The sequence below is a fragment of the Oratosquilla oratoria genome, chromosome 42, assembly GCF_046742065.1.
Source record: "Oratosquilla oratoria isolate Oo_2021 chromosome 42, ASM4674206v1, whole genome shotgun sequence".
Lineage (NCBI taxonomy): Eukaryota > Metazoa > Arthropoda > Malacostraca > Stomatopoda > Squillidae > Oratosquilla > Oratosquilla oratoria.
In genome coordinates, this window is record NC_134818.1 from 29040946 (window position 1) to 29062704 (window position 21759).

The window sequence follows — 21759 nt, forward strand, 5'->3', positions numbered from 1 at the left end:
TATCAATATAATAATTATACATACATACCTAATGGCCTTCTCACCCTTATAATGGGAATAGGCATGTCAATCATACATTCACCCCATGCCCATTAAAATCCACTTATATATTAAAAAAAATACCGAATAAGCTATCTGTTGAGGGAAAAATGATTAACAATATAAAAAAAATTTACATCAATATTTACCTTAACCATCAGATGCTTTTCCCTAAAATTCTAAAATTATAGTAATAAATCTCAGCCGAGTGTAGGTTAAATATATCTTGCTTAAATAACACTAGTGGATATTTTTGGTTTAATAACTACCTGCTTATCATAATAATAAACTTTTTCTTATCCTATTGTAAAGTACATTGTAGTAAATTCACTATATATCAGTCTAGTGAAAAGAAACAATCTTACCCTGCTACAGCATTTACCATGGTGCCAAATTTGAAATACGTTAGGGAATTTATTCTGGCTCATGCAAAATTATTTTTATTTGGCTTGCATAAACCTTAAGGGAAGTACCACATTTTCATATTCTTATAATTGTTGTTGTTGTTGTTTTAAGTTGTTGCATATCTATTATATTTCTTTTATCTCATCATGCTGTTTGCTTTGTTGCACCAAATTAGGCAGACTCTTGTGACAATACACTCACTACCTTGCCGGTGAACCACTGCACTGTTGTACTAGGTTCTCAGTACCACACCAGCAACATTGTATAGCACACATATAAGAGTGCAGCTGTCACAACAGACTTAATCTGCTGCAGATCATGCTTCACTCTACTTGCTATATCTATTGCTTGACTTCATTTAGCCTCTGCCTTCATACTAGATAATGGAAATTTGCCAGTCTTTCTAAAGGCTCAGTAGCTGAAGCAATCAACTCTTGCAAGGTCTAGTGGCCACTGTTGCCTGGAATTGCTATTCAAATGGGTAGATCTTCTGTCTTTAAGACACCTGGAAGAGCAATACATCAACTACTCTTGCCAGACCACATGTTCTGATAAAATACACTCCTACTTGGGCTGTCCTCAGCAAACAATAGGCACTGCTAGGGGTAAACTGGCTCTATCCTGCTTCTGTGGCTTGGATTTCACTGATAGCCATTAACCTTGACTTAAGACCACTAGTGGTGTATCCCTGTTGACTTGGGCATGCCCTGTGCATGAAAGGCAGCAACTCCAATGTATGTGTATGGTTTCAGAATTGGGGATGCTAATATGATGAGGAGATTGCTGGGTTTTGAAAATGGGAATGCTTTGCTATCCATCTTGCAGAACCACCATATGCAAGTACTCATCATTGGTCCCATATTTCAGATGAAGGACCAACAGAACACAAATGTTATTATATATGGCTGTAGACTATTGAGGAAAATCGATCAATCTATATACAAAGGGCTTCTTCCCCCTTATTAGTGAGTTAACCAAGTCAAAGGCACACACCTACTCCCACCCTTTCCACTCCCATCCATCACCCTTGTTTCCCTCTTATCTTAGCTCCTCGTGGATGAAGGGTCATCTCTGTCTCCTGCCCACGTTGAAAGTAATGCAGCAAGACACAGCACATACACAGCAGGGCTGCTTCACTTACATGGCAACCCCAGCTCCCCATTCCCTCATGTTGAAAATAAAGAGGATTGGGAGAAATCCCTTAGGGCTGCATCAAAATATCATCCATACACAACCATCCTTATCCCCTGTCTACTCCCTTCCTTGCTCAAAAGACATTCCCTACTTGCTCAAAGCCCTTTTCACCCCATTCATCTTGTCCTCAGTCATTCCCTCAAATTCACTCCATCCACCTCTGGTTTCCACAACTCTTTTGCTAATCTTTCTTCATTTATTCTTCCCATGTGTCCAAACCACCCCAATAATATTTCATTAGCCTTATCTGTTAGCTCCCTTTCCACCCCCACTCTCTCCCTACCTCCTCATTTCTTACTCTATCCAACCTTGTAATCCCTATCATACTTCTCAGACACTTCATCTCCTTTCTGCTTCTCTTAAATTCCAAACCTCCATTCCATACAGTGCTGCGGGCATGATCACCCCTTCACAAAATCTTCTCTTTGCAGCCTTTCCCAGATGCCTATTTCTCATGACACTTTTCATTCCCCCAAGACATTTACTTGCTTCTTTCAGTCTACAGTTTAGTTCCACATCTACTCCATCTCCTACCACATGCAACCCCAAATACTTAAAATGGTCCACTTCCTCCAGCCTTATTTTCTTTAATATTTACTTCCAACTCACTGCCATCCTCTCCCTTTGTAAATCTCATCACCTTACTTTTCCCTGCATTTACCTGAAAGTGTCAGCTGCATGGTACTGAGCAGATTTTAACCCCACAATAACATGCAGCCAATACCCCAGCCATAATCCAGTTTTATCCTGAGACCATCCTTCACCTACATAAAACTGTCTAGCATTAGGTAAAACAAAAATATAGGAGTATTTTGCATATGGTAGTTTTGAGCCTAACAATCCAAATAATACATTAAATTTTCCTTTCCATCCTTTTACCAAAGAGCACTCAGCATTCTACATCTCTCTTTTACTAAAAGCTTTCTACTATTATCTAAAATAGAAATACCCAAGTGAAAAAAAAAATAGAAAGCTCTAATGTCATATCCTTACCTCTGTCTTGTATTCATGCTTGGGCTGTTCCTTGGTAGTTGGTGAACTGAGCTGAATCTCAGCATATGAGGACCGCTTCTTTGTATCATCTGGTCTGTTGTTAAGGATTATCTCCATTTGAGCTTTCTTTCTTGTGGGAGTTGTGCCATCTGAATCTTTCTGCTTCTCCACATCTTCCCCAGGAATTTGTGTTACCTGAATAGGATACAGTAATATGTATATGTATATGTACATACATATATATATATATATATATATATATATATATATATAAATGTATATATATATATATATATATGTATATATGTATATATGTATATATGTATATATATATATATATATATATATATATATATATATACACATATACATATGTACACAGAAAAAAAAAAAAATCATAAAATGATGACTGAGCACTTTTGTCTATTTAGACATCCTCAGGGTACATGTACCCTGAGGATATTGAAATAGACGAAAGTGCTTGGTCATCATTTTATTCTTTTTCTTAATGGTTTTTTGGCATATTTAGAATCATGAGTTCATGCAATTTCTCATGCATATATATATATATGAAAGGAAATAGTTACATATTTCCAAGATTTTGTTTTAGCAAACACTGAACAATGTCATTTAGCTCGATGATGCCCGACTTAAGACCTGAATGAACACAAATGCATACAATTTATTCTTAGTTCAGTTTACGAATATAACCAGTTGTAAAAATAACAATAATGATCTTTTTCCTAGAATCATACATAAAATTTTTGTACAATCATGCTAAAACTCCTGAATACAATGTATATATGAGGTACCTTGATTGTTGTCGTCTGTACATACATGTAAGAGGTCTGAAGAGCAAATGAGTTAGTATCTAGAATTAAAATTATAAATTGCAGAATATATCTTCATTCCTCTTTGAAAATAATTCTGAAAACTTACCCGTGTCTTATGGATATGATGATCTGAAGACACAGAGGATATGGGTGTGGCTTTGGAGGATACAGTTGGAGTGCTCTGAAAAAAATAAATAAATAAACAAAATAAAATATTGTCTACATTAAACTCCCTCTTTCTATTTCAACACCTTTATATATATATATATATATATATATATATATATATATATATATATATATATACATATATATATATATACATATATATATATATATATACATATATAATATATACATATGTATATATATACATATACATATATACATATACATATATTATATGTATATACATATTTATCTATATATATGCATATATTTTGTATATACATATATATATATATAAATATGTATATATATGATATATATAGATATATATATATATATATATATATATATATATATATATATACACATATATATATACATATATATATACATATATATATATATATATATATATATATATATATATACATATATATATATATATATATATATATATACATATATATATATAAATAAATACAGAGTGCATATGGTAATGTGTTTCGTTGTTTCAGGGACAAGGTGTAGCTTTTTTCCTGTATATTACAATTAGGTGTATGTACATGAATAAACTTAATACTAAAGGTGGCACCCTCACTCAGTAAACTACAATAATATATTCCAATTGATTACAATATTCTTAAATATAAACATTCTAGGATATATACTACAAAACATTACAATGCTAAGACACATCACACCATGACAACACAATTTACAGCATAACTACAGCAACTCCTGATCTTGGAACAAGTGCACACATGAACTTTTGAATAAAGTTGACGAATCAAGTACAGCAATTCAATCAGCAGTTGAACTGGGCCATTATGTCCATAATGAATGACTAAAACAAAATAAAAAGAAATTTTGAAAAGTTATGGCAGGTGTGCGCAACTGTCCAAGAACCAGACATATGGTGATGAGTCTCACCACGTTTGTGGCAGGTGCTGTGGTGGTGATGGTGCGAGAAGGCTCGGCTACCACAAGTGTTGCAAGGCGCGTCACACCTGGCGCATATTCTATCCTAACCTGCTGCGTGCCGCTACTTGGAGTCTCCTTCCGTGCACTCCCCCATTGTCTCTGACTAGTGTCTTCCTTGTCACGGGGTGTTGGAGATAGAACTTGTGATGGTGGAATAACCTGGACCTCCTTCCCTGGTGTCCTTCGGTCGGCCCGAGGGGAGTACAGTTTTTCCTTGGAACTTGTCCGAGAATTTGTAACAGAAGTTTTGCCACCATCTGGCAGTGTCTTCACTAAAGAATCCTTCAGAAGCTGAATTTCCTGTTCCTCCTGTGAAACCAACAAAAATTATGATCATAAGATTCAGTATATGCAAATCTATTGATATTATTTTTTTTTTTATAAGTATTCTTAGGCAAATTAATGAGGGAACAGCAACTGAGCTTTCAAGTATTTTTGTTAGTTTGCTTAAAGATGCTTCTTTAAACATTCTAAAAGAAGCCCAAGTGAGTTTATACTTTAGTATATTTAGGTAAATGAGAGAAGTACATCAATATGTAATGGATTATTTGTGTGTATATTAATACATATATATATTAATAAGCATACACATACACAAATAAATCTGTACACACAAATTCTTTCATCTACAGTATCTCTCTCCATAAAAAGGGTCAACAGCCCAATCATCAGTGGTGTGTTTATCCAGTTCCCAAAACCTATATAATAATTGAGGGTGGGAATTATTCCCTCACCCCTATTTATAAGGATTAACTATTACACAAGGATATATGAATATATATACTCATAAACACCCATACCTCTCAAGCTTTTTTTGTTTTTTTTTGTGGTGGAGGTAGAATGTAGATTGAGAGAAGTGAGTAAATTCCTTGGTGGATTAAAATGTGTAACGAGAAATAGACATCTGGGAATGGATGCTAAGAGGTTAAATGAATGAGTGATTGTGCCAACAGCACTGTACAGGGCAGAAACATGGAACATAAGAGAGGAAGAGAGAAGGAGTTTGAATGTGTTTGAGATGAAATGTCTGAGAAGCATGATAGGGGTTACTAGGCTAGAGTGAGAAATGAGGAGGTGAGGAGGAGAACAAGGGTGGAAAGGGAGCTGGGATATAGGGTTGATGAAAGAGTATTAGGATGGTTTGGACACATGGAAAGAATGAGTGAAGAAAGATTAGTAAAAGAGGTGTGGAAGGCAGAGGTGGAAGGCGTAAATATAAGGGGGTGTCCTAGGATGAGATGGATGGATGGGGTAAAAGGGGCATTACAAAAGAGAGGAATGTCTGTTGAGGAAGGACGGGAGAGGACAGAAGATAGGGGTAAATGGAGAAGGGTTGTGAATAGATGATGCTGTGATGCATGAAGGGGAGTGGGTGGGGGATGGTGCTGTGAGGAAGTATGTATGAGAAATTTGATGCAGCCTGAGGAGTTTCTCCCCGTCTTCTCCTTCCCTGCATGAGGGGACGGAGAGGGGGGGGTCGCCGAATTTATGAAGTGGCCTTGCTATGGATGTGCTGTGTCTTGTGACACTACTTCTGACCCAGGGCAGTGGACAGGATGTAGAGATGACCCGTCATCCGGGAGGTGCCAAGATGAGAGGGAGGGAGGAGGGTGGAGGGGAGTGGAATATGTAGGGGAAGGAATGGGAGTGGTTTCTATGCCTTTTTGTTTTTGGCTACCCCCTGTGTAAGGGGGAAAAAGCCTTTGGTATATGTATGTTTTTTTTTCCACATTATCCTTGATGACACTTCCTCCCATTCAACCATACACTTACTCATCTCTTTATGAATTAACAAAGCCACTCCCTTACTCAGTCTCCACCCCTGACATCCTACCTACTACATTTCTGAGCTCAAACTCATCTTCACTTTTCAGTTTAGCTTCATTCAAGACTAACACCAAGTATGTATACCATGTATACTCATGTATTGAGTTTTTATGACCAACTTTTTACTTAAAAAATAAGGGGTCACACTATACACAAGTAATGTTTTTGACAGTGTCAAAATTCAGGAATTTTTGGTGACCAAAAGTACAGACTCTAAATTTTCATTTGTATCAGGTGTTTTAATTAGTTTTTCTGCCCCTTTTGGGGTATCTTGGCACAAAAAGGTATGAAGAACATTTATTTGCACAAAATATGTCTAGACTGATACACAGCACTGCAAAACTCAACTACGGTAAGTCTACTAGTAATGTTCAAAAACTGGAAAAAAAAAAAGGTCATACTCTACATAAAATCAGTTTTATGCATGAGTATACATGGTGTGTGTATGTATGTATTTACCTAATTGTATTCTATGGGAAGGGGAGCTATGCTTGTAGTGTACCGTCTTTGTATCTTGCAACATCTAGTTTGTTCTTAAATTCATGTATGGTGTTAGCACACTCTATTCTTTCATCCAATTTGTTCCAGACATCGACCACTCTGTGTGGAAAGCTTTTTTTTCAGATCTCTTCTATAACTGTCCTTTTTGAGTTTCTTTTCATGTCCCTTTGTTTTTCTTCTATCCCAATTTAATAAATCTTCTCTATCAAAGTCTTCCATGCCTTTCATAATTCTATAAATGGCCATGTGTGTATATATATAAATTCTAAATTCCTATTCAAATATAACCCCATTCTAGCTAACAACTCCCTGAAAAGTTATAGAGTCATTTATAAGTTTATCTTCCTACATAAAAACCACACACTCATGTGTGTGTATGTGTATATACATATACACATGTAACAACTCTTTAATCTGAAAGTACTGAGATGGTAATGGTGGTTGAATGGGTTTTTATTTATTTCTGATGTGGTTGTGTACTCTGACACAGCTAATTGAGAAAAGGGCCTTCAGTACATACAATTTATGCATATAAAAGAATAATAACTACTGACTCTAGTTTTAATGAATTGAAACCTACTGTAGAGCCCCAGTGCACACCTAATCTATCAGTACTCTATCTTTATTTTCTATTCCAGAGGACAACCTCAACTATCTCCATAATTTCAGACTGTTCATATCTTGGAAAAGGAGGGCTAGATTCATGTTGTATTACTAATGCCCCACTGTGAGTCTAGAGCTGAAATTACAGTATGTCACACCAAATGTAAATTTTCCTTTCTAAAAGGAATTTAAAAAAAATCACTGCAAGTCTAATGTAGCCATATCATGAAGTGAGAGTTAAGCATTGAATGCAAAACAGGCAGTGGGGTATGGCTATGGGGGTCTTGGGTGATTTGTGTTGAACAGTAGTCCACTAAACAATGATGACAGCAATACTCTTTTCTTAATTTACAGGTGATTTAACATGAAAGGATTGCCATTACTTTCTAAACACAATGAAACTTGATCACATTCACCATCGATATTGCATTAAAATTATGATATTTCCATTGGTATTGCTGCTAACATAAAATAAACTTGATCATTATAGCTATCAATATTCCCATTAAAATTATGATATTTCCATTGGTATTGCTGCTAACATAAAATAAACTTCATCATTATAACTATCAATATTCCCATTAAAATTATGATATTTCCATTCCTATTGCTACTAACATGATGATACACAAATAATTTTTCCCCTAAGAACCCCATTTTCAGTAACTTTTACTAAATCAACAATGAAACCACATCTTTTTTCTCCCAAAATACCATTAATTTTTTCTCAAAATTTTTCTTGTCAACAAATACAGTAAATGTCAAAAAGGAAAAGTAGGAAGAGGAATGAGTGAAGAAAGATTAGTAAAAGAGGTATGGAAGGCAGATGTGGAGGGAGTGAACATGAGGGGACGTCCTAGGATGAGGTGGATGGATGGGGTGAAGGGGGCTTTGGGGAAGAGGGGAATGTCTGTTGAGGAAGGAAGGGAGAGGATGGAAGACAGAGGTGAGTGGAGAATGGTTGTATATGGATGATGTTGTGATTGCATGAGGAAGAATGGGCGGGGGGTGGGGGGTGGGGTAGTATGTGTGAGTAAATTTTGACGCAGCCCGAAGGGATTTCTCCCCGTCCTCTCCTTATATGCAAGGGGGGACGGAGAGGGGGGGTCGCCGATTAAATGAAGCGGCCTTGCTGTGGATGTGCTGTGTCTTGCGACACTGCTTCTGACCCAGGGCGGTGGGCAGGGTGCAGGGATGACCCGTCATCCAGGAGGTGCTCAGATGAGAGGGAGGGTGGGAGGTGTGTGGAGTGTATTTAGGGATGAAATGGGTGGGAGTGTTTTTATGCCTTTCCCTTTTTGGCTACCTCCCTTGGAAGGGGGAAAAGCCTTGGTATATGTATGTAGGAAGAGGAAGAAGGGGGGAGGGGAGGAGAGGGGAAAGGAGGAGGTGGAGTAGGAGGAGTAGGAGGAGGCAGTGTAGGAAGAGGAGTAGGCATGATGAAAAATAAAAAAATAAAAGAAGGATGAGGAGGTAAAGCAAGTGGCAAAGGATGAGGAAGAAAAAAAAAAGAAGTAATGGAAACAGAGGTTGAAGGTAAACACAAGAGGCAGCATGAAAGCCTTAAAAGAAGGGGTATACACAAAGACAGAGAAATAAAGTAAGTCATGTGTCCCTACATGTAATTTTTAACTGCAAGAGGAGTGAAAATTAGTTTCACGTTTCCTCTCTAGTTTTGGGGGTTAGATAATAATTCAGTAATAAATGGACTGAGACCCCCTTGTGAGGAGAAGAATGCTGTAGTAGAAAAGAATATTTGTAATGTAAGATGACCTTGGTGTATGCCATTATGTATATTCTACTGTATATATATGTAAATATACACTGAGAAAAGTACTAAACTGTGATATGTATGAAAGTGTCAATTAATTTCTATGGCTATTCTTAGTACATCTATATGCCTACTCTTCCAAAATAATATCATTACTATACAACAAAAGAAAAAAGGAATATTTATTAATTGAAAATATCAACCAAATGTGGTAGTCAAAGCTAAGCAGGTTTCAGCCAGACATGCAGAGGTCAGAGCATAAGTCAGAAGCAGTGCAGAAAAAAAAGCAACAGCAGGAATGACTTGGCCTGACATTATACAGACCTGTGTGAGGGCGCGATCCACTGCCTTGATGGCTGACATCATGCCTTCAATCTCCTGACTGATGAGAGCATCCCTTTCCATCTTCTCTGTGCTGCTGCCACTCCCGATACCCCGTACCTCTCCGTTGCTTATCTTGGATTTGTTCTTGAAACCCTTGGGCAGTGTGGCATACTTTTGTTCAGGACTTTCCTTTGATTCCTTTACAGGACTCACCTTCCTTGTCTTCTCTGGGGACTTCGAAGGAGATACTGATGGTGACTTTGATTCCTCAGAGATGGCAGGCATGTCCTTCTCTGCTACCCCAGATCTCTGTGAAACTTTCCTTAATTTCTCCCGTTTTGCAGCTTCAACTTTCTCCCTCTTCTCAGATAACAGCTTTAGAAGTTTTTCTGCCTCTGATTCAGAGTCTGATGAGTCTGAAGAGTCTGTTCTTTTGATCTCTTGTTTTGTTCCCACTTCGGCAATTTTCCCTACTCCACCCAACTTGAGGTTGAGCCCCCCTACAACAACAGCCTCATCTTCCTCAGAACTTGTTATAATCTCTCGTTCTTTAACCTCTAAGGTCTTTGTTTGTGTTTTTGGTTTAACCATTTTATCATCAGTTGCTGCTTTAATCACTTGGTTTGGCAATTCTGCTTTCTCTTCAGGCTGAATTTTGGAAGAAGAACTTCGTGTTGGAGTATTTTCCTTGGGACTTTCTTTTTTAGATAACTTGTCCTTAACATCCTTGGCTGGAGACTTTTCTGTTAAAGAATTCTTTCTACTGACACTTTTCAAGTCCTTAGAGCTACCATTTTTCAAAACACTTGTTTCTTTCACCTTATCCTTCAGCTTCCCTGATGAGGTATGGTCCAATTTAGGAATTTCCTTGGTTGTAGGGGAAGATGGAGTAGAATCTACGGATTTCTTGCGAGGGAAATTAGGTTTCTCAGCTGGCTTGGATTCAAAAGCTTTGCGAGCGTCCGAGATCTGGATGGCCAAAGGTTGTAAGCATGATTAATCAGCCAACAGCTCAGTCTACAAAACATTATACTTCAGAATCATGCATGCAAAGGATAAACATGACTTTTTATAAGGCTGCTGCTTTATGGTGCTGCTTATCATCTGGCCCATAGTTAAATGAAAAGTTAATAATGAACAAAAGTTTATAGGAAGAGTTACAAATTCCAACTTTAAATGCATCCGTTAGAATCTGCAAGAGAATACAAAATAAGGGAAAAACAAACAAACTTACCTTAAAGGCTGGTAGGATGACACTCTTCCGTTCAGGTGCTGACTTGTCTTCAAACTTCTTGGTTAGATCAGCCATATTAGGACCTCCCGGGCGTCCTACCTTCTTAGGCTTATCTGTTGTCGGGGTCTTTTCCTTTGTACCTTGAGACATCATGTTATCCCACATTGCTGCTTTAGAAAATATTTTAGATTGCCTCCTCCCAGGAGCATCAGTGGATGACTCAGACCCTGTCCTACTCCTTGCTGGTGTGGAAGTCAAAGAAGACTGACGGCTTGAATCCTTGCTTGAAGTTGATTCACTTCTTATATCCCCAGATTTGACCTCAGGTGATTTTGCCTTAACTGGTGTGGAATATCCTTCTGTTTCTTTGATTTTACTCGCTGTTTCCTGCAATATTTTATCAGTATCTGGAGGCAAAAGAGGAGACTGTGGGGTCCCTAAAACACCTGTTGTTTCTGGTGAGGAGGTATCTTGTATCCGTGATGCCTTTGGAACTTCAATACTAACCTTAGGGGCTGGGGATTTTGATTTCGACTTTTCTTTCTTGACATGGGAGCTGAGGGAAGAAATGCCTGAGTCTTCTCCTACTGTCTTGACAGGACTAACAGAACCAGCCCTTGAAATTGAAGAATCTGATGCTTTAAGAGTTCCTTCATTTGAGGTTAAGGATAGCAAAGATTTCCCACTTGATGACTTGTCTATAATCTTTTTACTCTCGCCCTCTCCCTTTGACTTTGTAACTACTTCCTGCTCTGAGGACTTTCCTAACCTTGCCACTTCATCCTCCTTTGGTTGAGGCCGTGAATCCTCAGACGATGACCTAATCTTTTCTTGCACTTCACGGGGTAGAGGTGGTTTCCGAACCATCTCTGATGAAGGGGTTGGCAATGGCGCTGCCACTGCTGCTGGTGCTATAACTTGGGCTTCATGTAAACTTTCACTGATTTCTTTGTCATTTACTAAGCTATCTGGTTTATTCACAGGTTTATCTACACTTATCACAGAAGAAGGTTCTATAGAAGTATCATTTTGTGTTACTGAATCAGTTTTCTCTACATCTTTTTCTTTCTGTTTTAAACTTCGTTTCTTTTCAGTCTTTTCAGCATTTGCACTTGAATCACGGCTTGTCGATGTGTCACGCTTTTTAACGCTTTTTCTTCTTTCAGACTTTTCACTCTCACTAACATCTCTATCTACAGAAGATTCCTTCTTTTTCAAACTTTTTCTTCTCTCTGATCTCTCACTCACATCATTCACATCCACTTCCATTGATGGTTCACGCTTTTTTATGCTCTTGCGTCTTTCACTCTTTTCACTGTGATCTCGACCTTCATTCACTGAATCCTTTCTCCGTGTACTCTTTTTACGGTCTAATGAGTCACTCCCTGCAGGCCCAGTAGGAGGTTTCTTCGATCCTTTTCTCCTGACTGATGGTGTGGCCTCACTGCACTCACTGACATCAGTATCCATTGTTGCAGCATGAGAGGAGTCTTCCTCTTTGGCGGCAGACGACTCCTTTCGGCGTGGCTTGGGAGTTCCCTCAGAAGCAGCATCCTTTTTCTTCTTACGCTCAGCAGTGCTGGACCCTTCCCGTTTTCGTTTCTTTTCATCCTCCTCCTTCTCTCGTTTCTCCTGGCGCTTGAGCTCCAATAGGGCTTCAAATTCTGACTGATCAATGTTGGCCATTGCACCCATGGAGTGAGAACGTGCAGGGACATCAGGAACTAACTCATTATCTGAAGGCAGTGGCGGAGGTGGAGGCAGCTCAAGCTGTGGTGCACCTTGGCTATTAGCATTAACCTGAGTCTGAAAAAAATAGGTTTCCACTATTATTATGACTCTGAGCATTATTTGTGAACTTATGAGGTAAAATACATACATATATATATATATACCAAAGGTCTTTTCCCCTTTATAAGGAAGTAGCCAAAAAAAAAAAACAAAGGCTTAAAATCCACTCCCATCCACCCCTCTCCCTCCCTCTTATCTTGGCTTCTCCTGGACAATGGGAAATAATAATAATTAATTAATTCATGCAGGGATGATGCGTCATCCAGGAGGTGCCATGATAAGACGGAGGGAAGAGGGTGGAGTGGAGTGGAGTATGCAGGGGATGGAATGTGTGGGGTGGTTCTATGCCTTTGACTTTTGACTACCTCCCATGTAAGGGGAAAAAAGCCTTTGGTATATGTATGTATGTATGTATTTACCTGTATCCATTCGTACCCACACACCAAAACAGAAATACCTATACAACCACATATATCCCATGCATATGCACTTACATTGTCACTTATTTCCAGTATTTCAAAACATGAGTACTAATTGCTTTGAACCCTCTGAGTGGTAGTGGCACCATCATTTCTACAGGGTTGACTCTACATGTGACCACATAAGCTTATTTTCATGAGTTTTATATCAATAAACATAATTCAATGGATTCCTTTCACCTAACCATTGGTTAACCCTTTGTGTGGAGTGCCATTATCCCCTTTGAGGTTTGTACTTGCTTACACTCATGCATGCACATTCTTATAGCCATGCACCTGGCTTTAATATTGTGTAAGACACACACACACAGAAATGTTGCTGGACACAATTCTTTTCCTAAAGAAATCTATAGAACAAAAAGACAATTTGGTCTTTATTGGAGATTTTAATTATAGTGAGGTCAACTAGGAGGAATGGGAAACAATTGGCAAGGCAGATTCCTGAGGAAATACCCTGTTAAGTAGAGTTATGAAGAACAAAATGACCCACTGGGTAGAAGAAGTGACCTGGATAAGTGATTACATTCCCACACAAGTAGATCTGCCAGTGCAAGACATCATCAGCTCCTTGAATTATCTTCACCTTACAGGAGAAAGTGACCATGTACTAATAGAATTTCATCTGGAGGATGAGGAAATAGAGCCAAGGAATGATTCACACAGACAGGGTAGACTCAATTTTGGGAGGGTAAATTACTTTGGGTTGAAAAAATTCTTTTAAGAAACAGAGTGGGAGGAATTCATGAGTACCACAAGGATAATGAGGAAATGGAAAATCTTCCTTGATATATATAACCTGGGAGTGAACATACATGTGCCAAAGGAAGAAGCAGAAACAGTACTAGTTCAACAAAATGTGTCAGATTGCAAAAAAATGACAGGGCATAGCTTGGGAAAAATAGAGAAAAAGAAGCAAAAAAATCAAAAGCTTACAAACAACCTACAAATTACTATACATGAATATGCAGGGAGGAAGAAAGTAATTCTGAAAGAGATGAAGATAAATGCAAAGATGAACCAAAACTGTTTTACAGGTCTATCAATGGTAAATTGAGACACAGGGAAGAAATCACCAAGCTAATAGTGACTGGCAAGGTCTTTGAGAAGGCCTCAGACCAGGCAGAAATAATGACTGAGTCTCCAATCTGTCTTTACAAAAGAGAGCAATTTTTTAAAGGAAAGCGAAGGGAGCAAGAATTCTGGTTTGTAAGCTATAAATGTAGAAGTGAAGTGATCTTTTGGGATCACTTGATGTGACAAAAGCTTCAGGACCTGATGGTATCTCAAACTGGATACTTAAAGAATGTAAGGAAGAACTGGCAGACATGATTCAGTCTTTTTGAATGTTAAAAGAAGGCATAATACCACTTCATTGGAAAAGGGCTCATGTGGTATCAATTCACAAAGGTGGAAGTACGAGGACACCAGTAAACTCAAATTCATGTACAGTTCCAACTTAATCTATATCCTTGATTTCCAGGTGTGTGAGTGTGTGTGTGTTAGATAATAACAAAACAATTCTCAAAAAAATTGTGATGCAACATCCCCATGAATTAAAGTTATAAGGTACCACTATGCTCCTATGTGTCCTATGCAATTAACTTAGGTACATGAACATGAAAATATCTAAAGATGTTCTTTAAAGTAGACATATTCACACACGGGCATCACATTGTAAAAAATGAGAACAAAATCCACAATGTGTGATTATCTTTTCCATAACAATTTGGCTGTGAAAAAGAAACTAACATTAGTAGTAATCACAATTAATAATGGCACCTACCTGTTGGCTGGAATCATCTTCATCAGGCTGAATGAGCATGTGTTCAGAGTTAATGTGTTTGGGTACAAGTGACAAAAGCAGATCAAGGCGAACTGGTGTTTGATTGGCCAGAAATTCTGCAACTTCCAGGCAAGACTCCATATAACCCTCATTGACCCACCAATGACTACAAATATCTTCAATGCTGGCACGCTTGGCTGCTGAGACAGTGAGCATGTGACGAATCAAGTCTGATGCTCCTGAAAGACAAAGAGAGATTTGAAGTATCTATTCATCATAAAAGAGAGCTCAAAACAGTGTCACAGCAAATGAACTAGATTTTATTATTTGCAAATTATTATCAGTACCACCAGTGAAGTTGAACCAAGGATATTGTTCATTAAATTCCACGCTACAAAGCCCTCTGTGAGGGGCACCGTCCTAGCCCATCGATAGGGGGGAGTGTGTGACGTTAAACCATATCATCATTAACATGTTACAGTGGAATAACTAATAGGAATGTTTCATGTGCACCTAGAAGGAAGTGCAAATAAGAATGTAGTAGTTATAAGAAAATCAGTCTTTTAAATGTAGTCAATAAGATGTATGGGAGGGAGTTAATTGAGAGGATTAGAAATGGAAAATGGAGTAATTGGGGAAGAGCAGTGTGGTTTTAGGAAGGGAGGAGGATACATGAATCACTTTTTTGTAGCAAGGTAGATATACAAAAATCCTTTGAAAAACGAAGAGGATGTCTAGATTTTCATGGATCTGAGAACATATATGACAGGGTTGACAGAAGGCACTAAGGGGTATATGGAATAGGGGGAAAGCAGGTGTGGGTGGTCAAAATTTTCTACAAGAGTAGGAGAGCTTGTGGTAGGGAAGTGGAAAAAGTAAATGGTCTGAGGTGAAGGTAGGACTGTGCTTGGATTGTGTAATGTCATCATGTGTACATGGATGGGGTGGTATGGGAGGTGAATGCGAGGGTGATAGATGAGGGTTTAGAAATGGTAAGTGAGGATGCTGGAGGTGACCCAGTTGTTGTTTGCAAGTGACACTGCATTTATGGCTGGGTTAGAGGAGGGTCTGAGGCAGCTAGAGACAAAGTTCAGGAGGATATGTAAAAGGAAAAAGTTTAAAACATACCAGGACAAAAGTATGGTGATGACATGTACAAAGAGTTAGGGTTCCAGTCCAGTGGAGCTAAGTCTTAAAGGAAAATAAGTGGAGAGTTTTTAAGTATTTTGGGTCACATGTAGCAGAGAATGGAGGAGTGGTGTGGAGATAGACTGTAGAGTGAGGAAAGCAAATAAATGTTTTAGAGGAATGAAGGGTCATCAGAAATAGGTACCTAGGGTTGAAAGCAGAGAGGACTGTATGAAGGGGTGATTATGCAAACGACACTATACAGGGCAGACTTGAAATTTATAGGAGGCAGATAACCAAGAATGGGATGGGATGAAGGGGGCTTTGGATAGAGGAATATCTGCTGAAGAGGGAAGGGAATGGGCAAGAGATAGGTGTGATTGGTTGATAAGCTGATGTGGCCTTAGGGGATTTCTTCTCATCTTCCCTGTATTTCTAATGAGTGGACAAGATGGGGAAGGTCATCATGCAATGAAGCAGTGGGGGTAAACCAGTTTCAGCCACTGGGCCCTACTGTGAAAATGCTATGTCTTACTACATTGCTTCTGACCCAAGCAGTGGGTGGGGTACAGAGATGGCCTTTTATCCACAAGAAGCTAAGATAGAAAGAATAACAAATGTGTAATGGATGGGTGTGGGATTGGTGAAGGGTGGGTATGCCTTAGTTGGCCACCTCCCTTGTAAGGGGAATGGGGTACTTTGGTGTACAAAAACAATAATAATCATTTATTCAACTTGTTTTAATAGACCAACTATCTATAGTTACTTACTTGATGGCTTCTTTGGTTCATAATAATCTCCCATTGTAATTTGTTTGACGAGGCGCTTAAAATTGGAACCATCAAAGGGCATGGCACCATATACCAAAGTGTAGAGAAGGACACCTAATGACCAGCAGTCCACCTGAAAAAGTAATATATATATATATATCAAACATCATAAGATAATGCTTCATAGTTTTAATTTCACTTCTGTGTTTATATATTTTGAGAAAGAAAAATGTGTAACAGTAGTTACAATGTAATAAGTTTAAACCTTTCACATCAGTACTTACCTCTGGACCAGCATAAGGAATCCCCTTTACAATTTCTGGTGATGCATATAGTGGAGACCCACAGAAGGTGTCCAACCGTCGCTTGTCCCCAAACACATTTGATAACCCAAAATCAGCAATCTGCAAATCAGAAATATGGTCTTATTCTAATGCTTTATAGAAGGCAAATAGCTACAGAAAGCCATAGGTACAGTAGTACAGTAATGAAGTTTATTCTTTAGACAGAACTCCCTTTACCAATAGATTACCAGTTAATTTTAAAATGAAACAATGACTCTTCAATGTACATATACATATGAACCAAATAAAGTTCATGAAGTACAATCCATAAGAGTAGCAGTAATAATAAAAGTTTTGTGGAGTATATCATATGCCTAAGAGTTAAAAATCTCCTCCAAATCTACGGGAAAAAATCTCAGCCTCAGCCTTGGCCTTAGTCTCATGGCTTTGTTCAACAATTTCATTCAACACTGAGGAATATATTGATAATAAAAAGTAACCAATATTGTGGGAATCTCTTACCTTTGCATTGCCCTCAAGGTCAAGAAGAATGTTTTCCAGTTTAAGGTCACGGTGGCAAATTTTGTGCTGTGGAATAAATGTATCAAGGTTTAGGGCTTTACAAACTTTCCAAGGGTAAAACAGTGCCAGAGAAAATGAAAAAAGTTTGAAATGGATAAATATAATCATAAATGTGTCATTAAACATTCAAGCAATTATATTTGACAGTGCATCAATTATATTTGACAGTTTTGTATATACAAAAACATTTGATTTTATACATTCTGAAAGTAGATTTCAAAAGTATATAGAAGTGCTAAATAAATAAACATATAGGTTTTCCTTTTGTCAGCCATTATGGCCTGCACACATGGATACAAATATACTCTAATGTCAAAGATGTATCCCAAATGTAACTTGAAAATTGAGAGAGAGAGAGAGAGAGAGAGAGAGAGAGAGAGAGAGAGAGAGAGAGAGAGAGAGAGAGAGAGAGAGAGAGAGAGAGAGAGAGAGAGAGAGAGAGAGAGAGAGGGGGAAGGAGGGAGGGAGGGAGGGAGGGAGGGAGGGGGAGGGAGGGGGGGAGGGAGGGTGGGGGGAAGGGAGGAAGGGATGGGAGGGGGAGGAAGGGAGGGAGGGGGAGGAAGGGAGGAGGGGGAAGGGGGAGGGGGAAGGGGGAGGGGGAAGGGAGGGCGGGAGAGAGAGATTGAGAGAGAGGGCGGGAGAGAGAGATTGAGAGAGAACGAGAAAGAGAGAGAGAGGAGAAAGAGAGAGAGAGAGAGAGAGAGAGAGAGAGAGAGAGAGAGAGAGAGAGAGAGAGAGAGAGAGAGAGAGAGAGAGAGAGAGAGAGAGAGAGAGAGAGAGAGAGAGAGAGAGAGAGAGAGAGAGAGGGGGGGGGATGGGAGGGAGAGGGAGAGAAAAAGAGAGAGAGAATATGGTCTCGGCACTTTCATCTACCTTACCAGGATGTTGGCACAGATGTTACATTGCACATGTCTCAATCATACACTGTTACACGAGCAGGAACTGCCTACCTTGTGACAATAATAGACGGCCGAAGCCACCTGTCTGAACACTCTTCTAGCCTCTTCCTCGTTGAGTACCTTTCGGTCGCTAAGGTAGTCATATAACTCCCCGCCCGCTGCATATTCCATCACCAACACCATCTTCTCACGATTCTCGAATACTGCAAAATAAAATAAAAATATTATATCTCGAATTTGCGTATTTACTTCATAAGCATATGGTAAATATCTTCAGTTTGTGATGGCAGGCACACACACCCAAAACATTCTGTGCATTCAAACAATTCTAAAGAATGATTCAGGATAAAGAACTAAGAAAGGGCTAAGAAAATGAATGAAATTAGAGTTTGCATGAACATGAAAAAAAGAGAAGCATGTGTAGATTCATGGTAGACATGAAAAATTACATAATAGGCCTATTAATTTTGCTTGCGTATTCAACGCATCTCCACAGATTACATTCCTGTATTTTAGAAATATATTTTGAGAAAAAATAGTTATTTTACGAAAAAAAACACTTCATTATAAATCTACCGAAAGAGGGTTTTGTATGGGAAAATAAATTATTTTTGCACTGCCGTGTAAGCTACGTTGTGCTATGATAACGGTAATACTGATCGAGCTCGCTTTGTTTACAAAGCGACGGCAAACTTTCGTCCTACTTTACCAATTATATCAACACCCCAGATCCCCTTCACTACACATCATCGGCCCAAACTTTCATTCGGTAAAATAGCCACACAAGACGCAGCATGATTTCTGCATTTAATGGACAATAAATACTGTAAATAAGTAAAAACGCATCGATGCAACATTGCCATTTCGATCTTTACAAAAATTGGTACGGAAGCCCACATGCCCCCCACATAATAGTGCACAACAGAACCCGGGTTCTTTCCGGAGTACCTCTAATGATTGTTTTGAAATAACGTCGTCATTTCTCAACTTATCTTTACCAAACATGACGTGCATAAACAAGAGAAGCTCTCTTCACTATATTTTTTCACTGATGTTTTCCTTGGGGAACGTCTGGACAAAGCCATTGATGTTAACCACGCTCGTTCTATGCGTAAATAAACATGTCCGTCGACGTGTGGTTTGTGTTTCTGATTCATTGCGGTTTTGGATCGTGTCCTGGACTCGTAAGGGACCGCTACTACTCTCCTGAACCAGAGTTCAAAGACCATAAATTGCCCGATCTATATGTAATGCTCTAATCTTAAACACACACACACAAACAATGAAATTCGGAAAAAGTAAAAAAAGAATATCAGGACAATATAAAATCGGAACGAAGTACAGAAAGTGGAATCTGAAAAAGGCCTGGGAGCAATCATCATAAAGGACATGTCCCCTAAAAAATAGATAAACAAATTTGTTGGCGAATCATACAACTTCGTAAGATCAAAAGGTGGCCTTTACCTATCTGGACGAAGAAATGGTTAAACAAAAATACTAGGCACACTAATAAGGCCTAGACTGGAGTATGCTGCGTCACTATGGTCAACCAGTGCCAAAAAGAATATAAAGAGGATTGAAATAATCCAGAGAGTAACTATGAAAACGATCCCAATACTTTCAAATCTGTCATATGAGGAGAGATTTCCAAAACTGAATTTACCAACTCTGGAACAAAGAAGAAAAAGAGGTGACCTGCTGACCATCTACAGAATCATGTGAAGCATGGAAGTCCTTGGTAGAGAGGATTTACTATATTGGGATAAGAGAAATACAAGGGGACACAAGAAACTCAAAAAGGGTAGTTAGAGAAGACCTGAAAAATAACAGTTTTCTACTCAGAGCGGTTGATCTCTAAAACTGGACGAAACAATGGTGTGTGCACAAAAAAAAAATAAGAGCAAACTAGACACTGCGAGATACAAAAACGGGACACCACGAGCATGGCTCCCCTTTCCGTAAGATACAACTATAATAGGTAAATACACACACACAGTACAGCGGTCCGAGTTCTATTCCCGCCCAGGGCTAAAATTATTTCAGTATCGCTGCGCTCCGAGTCGTTACTCCAACTCTCATGGGCGGGGAGTTAGGGGAGTGTGTGCGTGTAAGGTCACAGCATTACCTATACATTGGTCATATATGAGTTCTGAGCTCTCATTCGGGAAGGTAACGGCTGTCGATCACGAGTCCAACACGTGACCCAAGGCCATGGTGAATCACACACACACATTCCTTGTCCAAGAAAGCAAGCTGCCAGCATGCAGTACTGTGATGTTTTTCAGTCTTGGGCCGGGACCGAACTCAGAACCACTCGGTTAAAAGAGGCCAAATCTGTGCCAATGCACGAGCATTACCCGTGCGCACGTGTATGTAAAATAAGGTCGACAAATATTCATTCAAGAAACGAAAATCGGAGTGAAAGAGAAATTATGTGAAATGCAATAGAGAAACGTAGGACTGTATAAGACACAGAATGAAGAACACCAATCTAAGCGTAGATTAAATTTCAGGGTATAGACAAGGAGAGACCCAGCCCGCCCTCTGGCGGCATACAGGAGAACTATGAACACGTTCAAAAACTTTTCAAAGTGCACGTATGACGCTTGTCGCTGAATATATGTTATCACTATCAATAACATATTATCAATAGTGTTTATCTTACAATAATTTTTCCAGCACATATTGTACAATTCAGTATGGGTTATTGACTGCACAAGTTCTATACAATCGATGCATTAGTGACTTCAGTTGCATCTCTATAGACCAATCACGTGGCACTATTTTATGGCTAGAGACCAATCTTCATTGAGAAAAGAATACTGATAAATGTTGACATTTATTATCCTTTCGTACTACTATCCTCCAAATATCTCGAGAACGACATTTATGAGTCCTCGCGTGATATTGACCCCATAGATGGAAGCGCTGTTATCGATGACGACAAACCTCTACATATTGAAATCTGGTTAACTGATTTGAAGTCGACAGTGGGGTAATATTGCCATAAACAAGCTGACCCTACTTTTCTAAGTCCAGAAGATTAATGAACACGTGAAATTAAATAAATGAATAAATAAATAAATATACAATGAAAGAAAGAACAATAATGTTGGATAGAAGAAAAACGCGGCACGAATTGGAGAAACCGGTTTGGAAAGGATTCGATT

The 21759-nt window shown here is 38.7% G+C and overlaps 1 protein-coding gene across 2 annotated transcripts in view; it reads right to left on the reverse strand.

Annotated features, from left to right (window-relative positions):
* The window catches only part of LOC143021681 (uncharacterized), a 260489-nt gene that overhangs the window by 62726 nt on the left and 176004 nt on the right, over window positions 1-21759 (reverse strand). For both annotated transcript variants that reach the window (XM_076179302.1, XM_076179304.1), the window contains exons 5-15: window positions 18641-18792; window positions 17631-17696; window positions 17109-17228; window positions 16825-16957; window positions 14927-15165; window positions 10874-12679; window positions 9640-10608; window positions 4563-4922; window positions 3571-3645; window positions 3444-3479; window positions 2632-2826 (exon numbers count right to left, since the gene is read on the reverse strand). In XM_076179302.1, coding sequence (XP_076035417.1) covers window positions 2632-2826; window positions 3444-3479; window positions 3571-3645; window positions 4563-4922; window positions 9640-10608; window positions 10874-12679; window positions 14927-15165; window positions 16825-16957; window positions 17109-17228; window positions 17631-17696; window positions 18641-18792 — 4151 coding nt within the window. The remainder of the gene's footprint in view (window positions 1-2631; window positions 2827-3443; window positions 3480-3570; window positions 3646-4562; window positions 4923-9639; window positions 10609-10873; window positions 12680-14926; window positions 15166-16824; window positions 16958-17108; window positions 17229-17630; window positions 17697-18640; window positions 18793-21759) is intronic.